This window comes from Carassius gibelio, chromosome B3 (genome assembly GCF_023724105.1).
Source record: "Carassius gibelio isolate Cgi1373 ecotype wild population from Czech Republic chromosome B3, carGib1.2-hapl.c, whole genome shotgun sequence".
In the NCBI taxonomy this organism is placed as follows: Eukaryota; Metazoa; Chordata; class Actinopteri; order Cypriniformes; family Cyprinidae; genus Carassius; species Carassius gibelio.
In genome coordinates, this window is record NC_068398.1 from 6,427,166 (window position 1) to 6,440,408 (window position 13,243).

The 13,243-nt window shown below is 39.9% G+C and overlaps 1 protein-coding gene across 2 annotated transcripts; it reads left to right on the forward strand.

Moving 5' to 3' along the window:
• Positions 1-2,357: 2,357 nt before the first annotated feature.
• Positions 2,358-8,183, forward strand: LOC127952557 (E3 ubiquitin-protein ligase TRIM35). Of its 2 annotated transcripts, none has more exons than XM_052551176.1 (6): positions 2,358-2,769; positions 2,882-2,977; positions 6,683-6,913; positions 6,984-7,006; positions 7,071-7,192; positions 7,525-8,183. In XM_052551176.1, the coding sequence occupies exons 1-6, from the start codon at positions 2,377-2,379 to the stop codon at positions 8,010-8,012; spliced, it is 1,353 nt and encodes a 450-aa protein (XP_052407136.1). In that variant the 5' UTR covers positions 2,358-2,376; the 3' UTR covers positions 8,013-8,183. The 2 variants fall into 2 exon arrangements, with proteins under 2 accessions (XP_052407136.1, XP_052407137.1); XM_052551177.1 differs by having other exon boundaries at positions 6,683-6,880.
• The last annotated feature ends 5,060 nt before the right edge of the window (positions 8,184-13,243 follow it).

The window sequence follows — 13,243 nt, forward strand, 5'->3', positions numbered from 1 at the left end:
GAACAGAGAGTTATCAAATAAGACATAGTGAAATTGTGTGGTTGCTCAAACAATTTATTGTGCAAGGGTTGTCAGTGTATATAATTAAATATATTCCATGTGTTTTGCGTGGGGCCAGTTGAGTACATGTATGTGAGAGAGGTGAAGTGTGTGTGTGTGGGTGTGTGAGAGAGAGAGAGAGAGAGAGAAATCAGTATTATGTGTCAGGGATATAAAAAAAACCATGAAGGATGAATCAATGCACATACGTTTTATCAGGATACAGTTAGGAGTATTATAGACATTGTGAAAATAAACACAGCAGTGTTGGTAGCCTTATAACGTGTCTTTGTAACTTTACTAAGGCTCATAACAAAACAGTTATCGTTGTGCTATCGTTTCACTTCATGTCTAACAAAATATTAATTGATAATTTAATGTGTACATTTTACCATTTTAACTATTAACGTTAAGCAGAGACATACAGTGAGTGTGAAAAACACTTTTGGGCTAAAAACCGAATTTTTCATTACTTACAGCCATGGCAGATAACTTCTTCCTCTTCTGGGCAACTGGCAAATACAGAAAACAACAACTTCTTCCTCTTTCTGGCGATCGCAAATCAATATTTCCTTAACGATTAAAATCAACACAAACTTCTTCACCGTGTCTTCTCGACGCTTCTTCTTGTTTGAAATTTAATGAGAACGTGACGTAGACGGATACAGGCGCGGTTTATGATGGCACATCCGGGTGGGCAGGGTTGGATGTGTGACATCTTTGGATGTGGGTGTGGTTTCTGATGTCACGCTTGGATGTGGGCGGGGTATCTGACGTCACGCTTGGATGTGGGCGGGGTTGGATGTCCACTGCAGGCTGCAGCGAGCCCTACTTGAAAAGGACGGAGGTTTAAGTCCATGCATTGATTATCGGGCTCTCAACAATATCACTGTCAAGTTCAGGTACCCACTTCCCCTCGTCCCAGCTGCCTTGGAACATCTCCGTGGTGCCACTGTTTTCACCAAGTTGGGCCCCCGCAGCGCCTATAACCTCATCCGGATACGAGAGGGGGTCGAGTGGAAGACAGCCTTCATAACCCCTACTGGCCACTATGAATACTGCGTGATGCCGTATGGACTTGTTAACGCCCCCTCCGTCTTCCAGGACTTCATCCACGAGGTGCGCTGGGAGCTCCTCCACAATTTCGTCCTTGTCTACATAGATGATATCCTCATATACTCCTGGAGCCTGGCAGAACATCAACGCCACGTTGTGGAGGTCCTGCAACGCCTGAGGGCCTTTCAACTCTATCTCAAGGCCGAAAAGTGCTCTTTCCATCAGCCCTCAGTGCAGTTCCTTGGATACAACATCAGCAGAAGTGGCATCGGGATGGACGAGGGGAAGGTAAATGCCGTCAGAGATTGGCCCACTCCTACCACCATCAAAGAGTTACAACGGTTCCTTGGTTTTGCCAACTTCTATAGACGGTTTACCAGACTTTAAGCCTTGTTTATACTTTCGCCTGGCTCTGCAGCACGAACCTCTGCTGACTGTGCCCCCATGTCAACAAGTTTGGCCCCCCTCTAAATTTCACCAAACAATCTGGGTACAATGCAGTTTTTCCTGTAAGCTATATTTGCAAAATTCAAATCTGTGTTCGCTGGCTGGTCATGCAAATGAATGTAAGAAATTCACTTCACAATGTAAACAGCTTCAGTGTTTTTAATGGGAGTTTATATGAGTGCTTGAACTCTCAAAGAACAAAGAAGAATATTTTTTGATAATGTTAATGTTATTTGCTCTTCTTCTGTAAAATTGAAGTCTTATAATTAATAACTTACAATGTTTTTATTAAATTCACATAAAATAACAAAGTCAGTCATATAAAAAAATATTTTATGGCATGACACCCATATCTGGTACTTAAGTAAAAAAGACATATAGATTAGCTACACTATAAAGCTACAGTGCTCATTTACTTAAACCTATTTGAGAATAAAGATATTTCATGATATAGTTAACACATTTGGAAATATATAGAATCAAAAGGAAAAAAATAAATAAAACATAAACCTATATCAGTGTTACAGTGTTATTGTGGCTGGTGTGTGTAAACACGATGAAACATTTTAGTTGAAATTGTTAGCTTATGACAGAATGACAGAAATGACAGAATGAATAATACAGAAGGTAAAATAGGTTAAATAGAAGCTTAATAGGTTAAAATAAATTTTAAAAGTGTGCCCCTAAAAGCATAAGTGGCCCTGGCTGCAACCTTACTGAGGTCAGCAGTGACCAATTCTTTGTGATTCTTGGATTCTTGTGGTAACAAAATTTTGCAACATCATTCAGAAAGTGAAAGTAAAATTCTGGATTGCTGGAGCTCAAACAGTGAAAATGGATTCGATCTCTGAAGCTGATTTTTCTTGTCCCGTGTGTTATGAAATCTTCAAGGATCCTGAAGTTTTATCATGTGGACACAGTTTCTGTAAAGACTGTCTTCAACATTTCTGGAGAATCGAGGAAACTCGGGAGTGTCCTCTCTGCAAAAAACTGGCAAGTCATGATCCTATATGTAATCTTTTGTTAAAAGAATTGTGTGATCTGCTCCTGAAGGAGAGGAATGAGAGGATTTCATCAGGATCTGAGGAGATCTGCAGTTTACACGGAGAGAAACTCAAACTCTTCTGTCTGGAGGACACACATCCTGTGTGTTTAGTGTGCAGGGATTCACCGACACACAACAATCACACATTTAGACCCATCAGTGAAATTGTTTCATCATACAAGGTAAGACAGATTTAAATATGAGGATAAAAACTTATAAAAGTTGTATATCATAAATATATAACAATTTCTCTGCATCATTTTGCTCATATACATTCAATCATTTTAATTCCAGGAGAAGCTCTATACAGCACTGAAGTTCTTTCAAGAGAAACCTAAACACAAAGCAAAAATTAAAGGAGAGTTTGAGAAAACAATTCAATACATAAAGGTGAGAATCAATTCTTTTGACATTTTTGCAAATTTGATTAGAACTGCTGAACTAGGTTTTCTGACGCAGTTGCATGTTCCCTTATTGACCACCAGAGGTAGCTAGAGTACCCAAAAACTGTATTCAAGTAAAAGTAAAAGTACTTATAGAAATATTTGCTCAAGATTTAAAGTAAAAGTTAAAGTAATAGTCTGAATAGCTACTTGAGTAAGAGTAAAAAAGTATCAGATTAAAAAAAAAAAAAAAAACCTACTCAAGTAGTTAGTTACTAGTAACTTTGGTCATATACTGAATATCTATAGTCTATTTTTATTTGGATATAAAGATAAAATGTATGTAGTGTGTGTGTGTGTGTGTGTGTGTGTATGTGTGTATATTCATCAACCTTTACACCAGTCTTCAGTGTCACATAGTCCTTTAGAAATCCTTTCAATATGTTAATTTACTATCAGTATGTTTTCTTTAGCTTTCTATTCATCAGAGAATCCTAAACAAAATGTCACGTTCCAAAATGTCACGTTCCAAAGAAGCAGGTCATTTGTAATTTTAACAAGTGCAGTTTCTGTGCTATAGTGGGGCCTGAAACCTGAAATTCTTCATACAGATCTTTTTTTTTTTTTTTGCAGGAAGGTGCTCAATTGAGCAGACACAACTTTTTCTAAAATTTTAGACATAAACTGAGGATTTGAAATAGGCCTATAATTTGCCAGTTCACTAGGATCTAGTTTTGGTTTCTTAATAAGAGGCTTAATAACCACCAGCTTGAATGGTTTTGGGACGTAACCTAAAGATAACGATGAGTTAATAATATTGAGAAGCGGTTTTTCGGCTACAGGTAACAGCTCTTTCAGTAATTTAGTGGGTACAGGATCTAATAAACATGTTGTTGGTTTAGATGCAGTGATAAGTTTATTTAGCTCTTCCTGTCCTATATTTGTAAAGCACTGCAGTTTATCTTTGGGTGCGATGAATGAAACTGAAGTGTTAAACGCTGTAGAATCTACATTCGCTATTGTATGTCTAATGTTATCTATTTTATTAGTGAAGAAATTAATAAAGTCATTACTATTAAAAGTTGATGGAATATTTGAATCAGGTGGCGTCTGGTAAATTGTTAATTTAGCCACTGTGCTAAATAAAAACCTTGGATTGTTTTGGTTATTTTCTATGAGTTTGTGAATATGCTCTGCCCCAGCAGTTTTTAGAGCCTGTCTATAGCTGGACATACTGTTTTTCCATGCAATTCTAAAAACTTCCAAGTTAGTTTTTCTCCATTTGCGTTTAAGACTATGAATTTCTTTTTCTTGAGAGAGTGAGTATTACTGTTATACCATGGCACAGTACGTTTTTCTCTAACTTTTTTCAATTTGATTGGGGCAACAGCTTCTAATGTATTAGAGAAAATAGTGCCCATGTTGTCAGTAATTTTGTCTAATTCATGTGTATTTTTGGGAACAAATAGCAGTTGAGATAGATCAGGCAGGTTATTTGCAAATCTGTCTTTGGTGGCTGGAACAATAGTTCTGCCCAGACGGTAACGCTGCGACATATAGTTAATATCAGTTATACACAGCATGCACGATACAAGGAAATGGTCTGTAATATCATCACTTTGAGATACAATATCTCTAGCAGTAAGATCAGTTCCATGAGATATAATTTAATCTAGTGTATGATTAAAATGATGAGTGGGGGGCTCGTCCGTTCTTAGGCTAATTCTATGCCTTAGTTGAATATGTTTGATTATTTGGATTGTTTTGTTGTTTTCTATTCCTTTAAAGGGGATTGGAAATTATTTGGTCGTGACGTTTGGGGGATCCCAATTTGAATAATTACGTCATGATAGCTGCTTTGGGACATCTGAAAGCGTTTGGTGTAGCTAGTTGTTTGGTCGTTGTTTGAATCCTCCGACTGGTAAGTTTCTTTTGTGCAATAGTGTTTGTTTTGACTTGGAATTTATCCCTGGTAGGTTTAGCGGTGTGTTTCCTTTGAAACATATCGGGTTTTGTTATTTTTTGTAGAGTTGTGGTGAACGCGGGTAGTAGCGGTTGTCTCGGGAGCATTTCCATGGTGTTGAGAATTGTCGCTGGTTTAACCAGTTGCAGTTCCACCCACTGGGCTTGTGTGCTTAATTTCCCCCCGCCAGTATCCACATGAAGATTTAGGTTTTAGTTAAGTAGGTAGATTTTTGGGAGTTAGATAGTGGGCTAATTTCCAAGTATTTGATTGCACATTTGAATACTTTCAGTCTGTGGTTTATTTGCTTATGGCTGATATTGACCAGTTTGTTGAATCGCCGTCGTACGTGTTGTTAAATAAGTGTACAAAAGAACAACTTTTGAAAATCGCTGAATATTATGAAGTAAAACTTAGCGATAAGAGAATAAAAGAAAGTAGTATTAAAACTGAGCTGAGGAATAAACTGGTTGATAAGAAAGTTCTGACAGCTGAAATGAGTGAAAGTGACCAGCATGTAAAAAGTTTGACTACACAGTCTGCTTTAACTTTTGACCAGCAAAAAGAGTTATTATTGTTACAAATGGAACATGGGCACAGGTGTCACGGATGCAACCAGGTTACGGGGGGCGGAGTCATCCGACGTCTACTGGAAAAAAGCCCAATGAATACCCAGGTCGTCAATGATCAACGTGAATATTAAAATCTCCCATGATTAGCGCTTTATCAACTGTAACCAGAAGGTCTGAGAGGAATTCTGCATACGGCCCTGGTGCTCTAAACACAGTAGCCAGAGCAAGAGATACATTAGATTTCTTTTGCATATCTGACAGTGTAACATTAAGCAGAAGTATTTCAAATGAGTTAAACCTGTATCCTGTTTTCTGGGTAACATTCAGAATATCACTATATATTGTTGCAACACCTCCGCCACGACCAGTCTGACGGGGCTCATGCTTATAACAGTAGTTGGGTGGAGTCGAGTCATTTAGACCAATATAATCATTTGGTAAAATTCTCAATGCCTTTCGCATCTGTATATATAAAGGTTTCTTATTTAAAGCAATCGAGGACCCAGCATGTCGAAATATTCCGCTAAAGGGGTGCATTAAAAAGTGATGCCAAAGGGTCCTGAGCAAGCATCAATATGTGATGAGTTGGGAGTAAAAATGTGTTGCTGCAGCCATCAACTGGTTATACTGTACTGGTAATATAATCTAATTTTCCTTTAAGTGTTTCTTTAGCAATCTTTCATTTAAAGGGATAGGTCACCCCAAAATTTTAATTTGCTGTTAATTTACTCACCCTCAGGCCAGCCAAGATGATGGGTTTGGATTACAGGTAGTAATAATGGTAAAAAAATAAAATAAAAATACTTGTTTATAATATTGTAAATAACATTCAGTTACTTGCACAGACCAGTCATTTCACTTCATAAGATCTCTATTGTCAGGAGCCACTGGTATTTAATTTGTGGTCCTTGATTTGCTTTTATTAATTCTCAAAAATAGGCAGCCAATGACTTGTATTTTATGACTCACCAAGAACAACAGTTTCAGATAAAAACCCTCTTTACTGTTCTACTGAAGAAGAAAAAAAGTCACCTATATCTTGGACGTGCCTAGGGTGAGAGAATGCTAATTTTCATTTTGGAGTATCTGTTGCTATAACTATAGAATTTGGTCCATGGGCTGCCAGTTGAATAGGTCAGTTCTAGAATATGACTGAAGTGAATATGATTGATTTCAGTCTCAAGCTGAGCACACAGAGCATCAGATTAAACAGCAGTTTGAAAAGCTTCATCAGTTTCTCAGAGATGAAGAAGAAGCTACAATCACTGCACTGAGGGAGGAAGAGGAGCAGAAGAAGCAGATGATGAAGGAGAAGCTGGAGGAGATCAACAGACACATCTCAGCTCTTTCACAGACAGTCAAAAAGACAGATGAGGTGATGGAAGCCAATGATGTCTGCTTTCTAAAGGTCTTATTTCAGATCATGGATTGATTGATTGATTGAGTTGTTGCTGATAAATTGTGTGTTGGTTCTGTAGGAGTTTCCAGTCTCAATGGAAAGGTGAGTGATCTCTGGTCTCTCTGCGCCAAAGTCACTGCAGTTCTGATCCTGAATGTTCTTCCAGAGTCCAAATATCATCAGAGCCGGATCCACAGACACCTTCTGGAGCCTTGATTCATGTGCCACGATACTTGGGAAACCTGCCCTTCAGAGTCTGGAAGAAGATGCAGGACATCACCCAAAACAGTGAGTCTGAAGAATCTGTGTTCTTACACATACACACTAGAATTGACACATTAATATTTCCATATTTTAGCTTTATGTGTGAATAAACAGATGAGCTATGGCACCAAAATGAGCTGTAAACAAGAGAAGAACATGATCTTTACAGTTACAGTGCTACAGCAGATTTCTACACATCACATACTTACTGTAACATTGACTGTGATCAGAGGAAAATGTATGATGTGTTTGATCATTAGGACAAGTATTCATAATTCATAATAATCTTGGGTTCACTCTTGATCATTATATGAACATCAGAATAAAAGCAGCTGCTGTTGATTGTGTTTCATCAGCGCCTGTGATTCTGGATCCAAACACTGCAAATCAGTGGCTCGTCCTGTCTGATGATCTGACCAGTATGAGAAACTGCAAGAACAAACAATTGCTTCCTAATAATCCAGAGAGATTTGACCATTATCCGTGTGTTCTGGGCTCAGAGGGTTTTAAATCAGGAACACACTGCTGGGATGTGGAGGTTAAAGCATGTTTTAAGTGGAGTCTTGGTGTAACTACAGCATCAAACCAAAGGAAGGGATGTGATTTCTATACCACCGAAGTCTGGGGTGTGCAGTACGGACTAACTACACTGTTTGGTTTTCCTGTTGAACAGGATCTTGAGCGTGTGAGAGTGGATCTGGACTATGAGAGAGGAACAGTGTCCTTCTCTGATCCTGTAACTAACACACATCTACACACATTCACAACCACCTTCACTGACACTGTCTTGCCATTCTTCTGGATTTCTGCATTTTCCTTTCTGCGAATCTTACAGTCCAATTAGTAAACATTACACCTGTATGTCTGGATCAACCTGCCTTCACTGGTGGTGAGGATCTAGAATCTTTGACAGCTGAAAAAAAGTTAAACTCTTAACACCTTTCCCCGTGCCGATAATCTGATCACCTGACACACTCTAGTCTTATAGAAGATCATTTTATTAGGATCTTCAAAACATTGCTTATTTTACAAAAAAATTTGACAAATATAAATAAAAAGTTATCCAACTAAAACAAACAATGATTGCTATAATGGTGACTTCCAAAAAAAAGGTTGAATTCATACCTGTCTTGTTTGGGTCGTTTTAATCAAACTCAAGTTTGCTTCCAACTTTTGTGCGGATTTGGTGCTTTTACTCATTCCTGGGTGCAGGTCTACCATTTGGTCTGGATACCCACTGGATCAGCCATAAAAATGTGATAGTGTGTCATGTGTATGCAAGGCTAAAAAGATGGGACTTTAAACTCACAGAGTGTGTCTGCCTCCCGAAGTCCACCTTTTGATCTGCCAGCTGGAGCCACACCTTCATAGTCCCCTTGATCTCCATTTCAGCAGCATTAGTTTAACCCTTTCGCACGTGAGTTTAAAATATTCTAGCTGAGGTAAGTGTGAGTTTTTTTAGGCGATCGTTACTTTAGAATGTACCGTCTTTAGAATGTACATTACCAATTTTTTTTTTTTTTTGTTTTTTTTTATAAATCATTAGGACCAGACCCAGAATTCACACATTATATGTTTGGTGAATGTTCATGCATAAATTCACGTAGCAGTTCAGAGTTCAGTTCAGAAAAAAAAGATATCAGATTACATATATAAAGTGTGTTCAGATTAAATGTAAATTTATGTTTGCTCACAATAATCCCCACCTCAGTAAAATCTTTTAAGTATGATTTTAATCACATAATCATACGGCATATATACGCTTCAAAAGTTTTCATTCACTGTAAAAAAAAGTGCACCTGCTTAAAGCTCTAGACGGAGTCAATTACTCTCTGACACTGATAAAAAATTATTTTGTGGTGAAGTAAATACTACACAAAAACATTAATTTCTACACTAAATAATTTCAAGGCAAGTTCAGGCAAGAATTAAAAAAATAAAGTAAATTCTATATTACTAATTAATTTAAGCTTGTAGAAATTAAAGTTTGAAATTATAAGCATATTTTACTTGGAATTGTTTATGTGGATTCTTTAAGTAAATATCAAAGTTTTAATCTAGTTTTTCCCATCTTGCACTGGTGCATTAATCATTTAAAAGGTTAAAATGTTCACTTTTCACTGTTTTATGGTTTATTTTGTCGTTAGGTTTAGTAACTTACTGTTTTGTGATATCTGGAGTTAATTTTCTACTCAAAATGACCTATTTATGTGTAGCATCTGCTTAGGATCATGTATGATTATTTCGGCTTTATGTTATAGGGATTCCTTTAGCCTTTTGACATTTGCATATAAATTACAGAATCTGGGCCCATGGTATACATTTATATGAGTGCTTAATGGCAATGTTTACCCTCATTATCTGGAAGATACTGAACAGACCAACTCTCGGGTCTCACAATTCGACTTCAAACACATTCTGAGATAACTAGATAGCCCTCGATGCCACACACCAAATGGGCCTGGCTGACCAGCCAACTCACATTCTCACAATACAGAACACACACACACTTTTATTAATTTAGACTATTATTAATCAGTTACAAATGTATCTGGTGTATGCATGTATTTTTTTTTTGTATGTTTCACTACTGTAGTAGCATACAAGTCTTTATTTGTATTAGTTAGACTCTCAATGCTTATATTCAGATATATGAGTGTATCTCTGCTTTAAGATCTTCTACATGTTTCTTCCTTTGTATCAAAATGATCTGCTTTTTATTCCTCAAACAATTATGTAATCTATGTGATCCTAAAATGCATCATACTATTTGTAATCACATCAGTCATAAAATATGTAAATGAGGTGTCACCGGGACAAAGAAACACTTTCCCACTGAAACTATATGCCTTGTTACTGGTCAACCCAACCAAAAGGGGTGTTACTGGGAAACCAGATAAAACCTCTCCCACACCTTTCCGGGAGGAGTCCGATCTTCTGGCAGTTTTCAGCAACTTTGTTGATTCACTTCGGAGCAGTGAAATGACGGATGATGGATGAAATGAAGAAGGTTTATTATTATACATGCACTGGGACACTTTACTCAGCAACTCCAGAACCAATGCAAGTAACCGCTTGTTAACTATTTAGATGCGCTTCTAGGCTTTGACCCCTTTTAATTAAGGTGATGAGATTCTTTGATGGTTCTTTACAGGTTGTGATTTAGTTTATGAGTAAATACTACCTTGACTCTCCACTTTCTTGCGTTCGAGCGCTCTCTTTTTCTTTTTCTCTCTCCCTTTCTTGCGTTGGCATCTATGTTTAATGTGTGTATGTTTGTGTCTAGTCAGATGTTGCATGTTCCCCTGTAGCGTAGTTTAATAAACATCCATATGTATTCACACTGGGCTCTAATTGAACGTACATTTGTGTATTCCCCCATGTTGAATTGTACGACGGTGAAACAACATTGCATTATCAATGTTGATTCTCTTTTTTCAAAATCAACACCTAATTTAACGTTAATCCAAACGTCTACGAATGACCGTAATTCACTCATGATGAAGGTTAAAAGGTGAAACAACGTCACGATTTAAACGGTTGAACAGCCCCCCCTCAAAATGAGCTCCACCCTCAAAACATTCAAACTCTGTCACTCCTTCTGTCTATTTCTGTTTTGATCTCCTCAATATCTCAAAAAAAAGAAAAAAAAAAAGAATCAGCGATCAGTAAAGAAATGAGAGAACCACTTTAAATAAAAAGACTGCATATCTTTGTATTTCTCGCTTTCCATATTTTAAACGATTATTCAGAAAGTGAAAAAACATTTTCGACTGCTGGAGCTGAAAGAGTGAAAATGGATTCACTATCTGCAGATGATTTTTCTTGTAACGTGTGCTGTGAAATCTTTAAGGATCCTGTTCTTTTATCATGTAGTCAAAGTTTCTGTAAAGAGTGTATTCAACAGTTTTGGAGAACTAAGAAAACTCAGGAGTGTCATGTCTGCAGGAGAAGATCTTCAAGAGATGATCCTCCATGTAATCTAGTGCTAAAAAACTTTTATTTTCATAACAACATGAGCCGCTTAAATTCACCATGAAATAAAAATTGAAAAGTCTTATTTTTTTAATGGAATACTGTAGTGTTTATTATAAATAATTTATCCATGCACTTCATTATTATTATTTTTTTAACTCATGTGCTCTAGTAATCCTTTACCAAAAACATGAATCTCCCCCAAAACAACTCATCTTCTCTTCTGTCCATGAGCTATGGCGCAAGGGCGGAGCTAGCGACATGATGGCTAAATGGGAAAAGTTGAAGTTGATGCTTCACTTTATAGAAATCAGTGCATTGACCAGTGCTGACACAAGCCCCGAGGGAGTACACTCACTCACTCGCGTGAGGCGGCGAGATAAAAAAATAAAAAAATAAAAAACTACACTCGGGTGAAGAGAGGGGCGGAGCTGTCAACTGATCACCACCTGGTGGTGAGTTGGATCCGATGGCGGGGGAGGAAGCTGGACAGACTCGGCAGACCCAAACGTACTGTGAGGGTCTGTTGGGAACGTTTGGCCGAGCCCCCTGTCAGAGAGATCTTCAACTCCCACCTCCGGCAGAGCTTCGACCGGATCCCGAGGGAGTCTGGAGATATTGAGTCTGAGTGGACCATGTTCTCCACCTCCATTGTCGCTGCGGCTGCTCGGAGCTGTGGCCGTAAGGTCTCCGGTGCCTGTCGAGGCGGCAATCCCCGAACCCGGTGGTGGACATCGGAAGTAAGGGATGCTGTCAAGCTGAAGAAGGAGTCCTATCGGGCCTGGATGGCTTGTGGGACTCCGGAGGCAGCTGACAGGTACCGGCAGGCCAAGCGGACTGCAGCCCGGGTAGTCGTGGAGGCAAAAACTCGGGCCTGGGAGGAGTTCGGTGAGGCCATGGAGAAGGACTATCGGTTGGCCTCGAAGAGATTCTGGCAAACTGTTCGACGCCTCAGGAGGGGGAAGCAGTGCCCTACCAACACTGTTTACAGTAGAGATGGGCACCTGTTGACCTCAACTGGGGATATCGTCGGGCGGTGGAAGGAATACTTCGAGGATCTTCTCAATCCCACCGACTTGTGTTCCGTTGAGGAAGCAGTGGCTGGGGACTCGGGGGGGCACTCGTCCATCACCCGGGCTGAAGTCATCGAGGTAGTTAAAAAGCTCCTCGGTGGCAAGGCACCGGGGGTGGACGAGATCCGCCCCGAGTACCTCAAGTCTCTGGATGTTGTGGGGCTGTCTTGGCTGGCACGCCTCTGCAACATCGCATGGCGGTTGGGGACAGTACCTCTGGACTGGCAGACCGGGGTGGTGGTCCCTCTTTTCAAGAAGGGGGACCGGAGAGTGTGTTCCAACTATAGGGGGATCACACTTCTCAGCCTCCCTGGAAAAGTCTATGCCAGGGTACTGGAGAGGAGAATTCGGCCGATAGTGGAACCTCGGATCCAGGAGGAACAGTGTGGTTTTCGTCCCGGTCGTGGAACACTGGACCAGCTCTATACCCTTTCCAGGGTGCTGGAGGGTTCATGGGAGTTTGCCCAACCAGTCCACATGTGTTTTGTGGACTTGGAGAAGGCATTCGACCGTGTTCCTCGCGACATCCTGTGGAGGGTGCTCCGGGAGTATGGGGTCGGCGGCTCCCTACTTAGAGCTGTTCGGTCCCTGTACGACCGGAGCAAGAGCTTGGTTCGCATTGCCGGCAGTAAGTCAGACCTGTTCCCGGTGCATGTTGGACTCCGGCAGGGCTGCCCTTTGTCACCGGTTCTGTTCATAATTTTTATGGACAGAATTTCTAGGCGCAGCCAAGGGCCGGAGAGTGTCCGGTTTGGGGACCATACGATTTCGTCGCTGCTTTTTGCGGATGATGTTGTCGTGTTGGCATCCTCAGACCAGGACCTTCAGTGTGCATTGGGACGGTTTGCAGCCGAGTGTGAATCGGCTGGGATGAGAATCAGCACCTCCAAGTCCGAGGCCATGGTTCTCAGTCGGAAAAGGGTGGATTGCCCACTTCAGGTTGGTGGAGAGTTCCTGCCTCAAGTGGAGGAGTTCAGGTATCTTGGAGTCTTGTTCACGAGTGAGGGAAGGATGGAACGTGAGATTG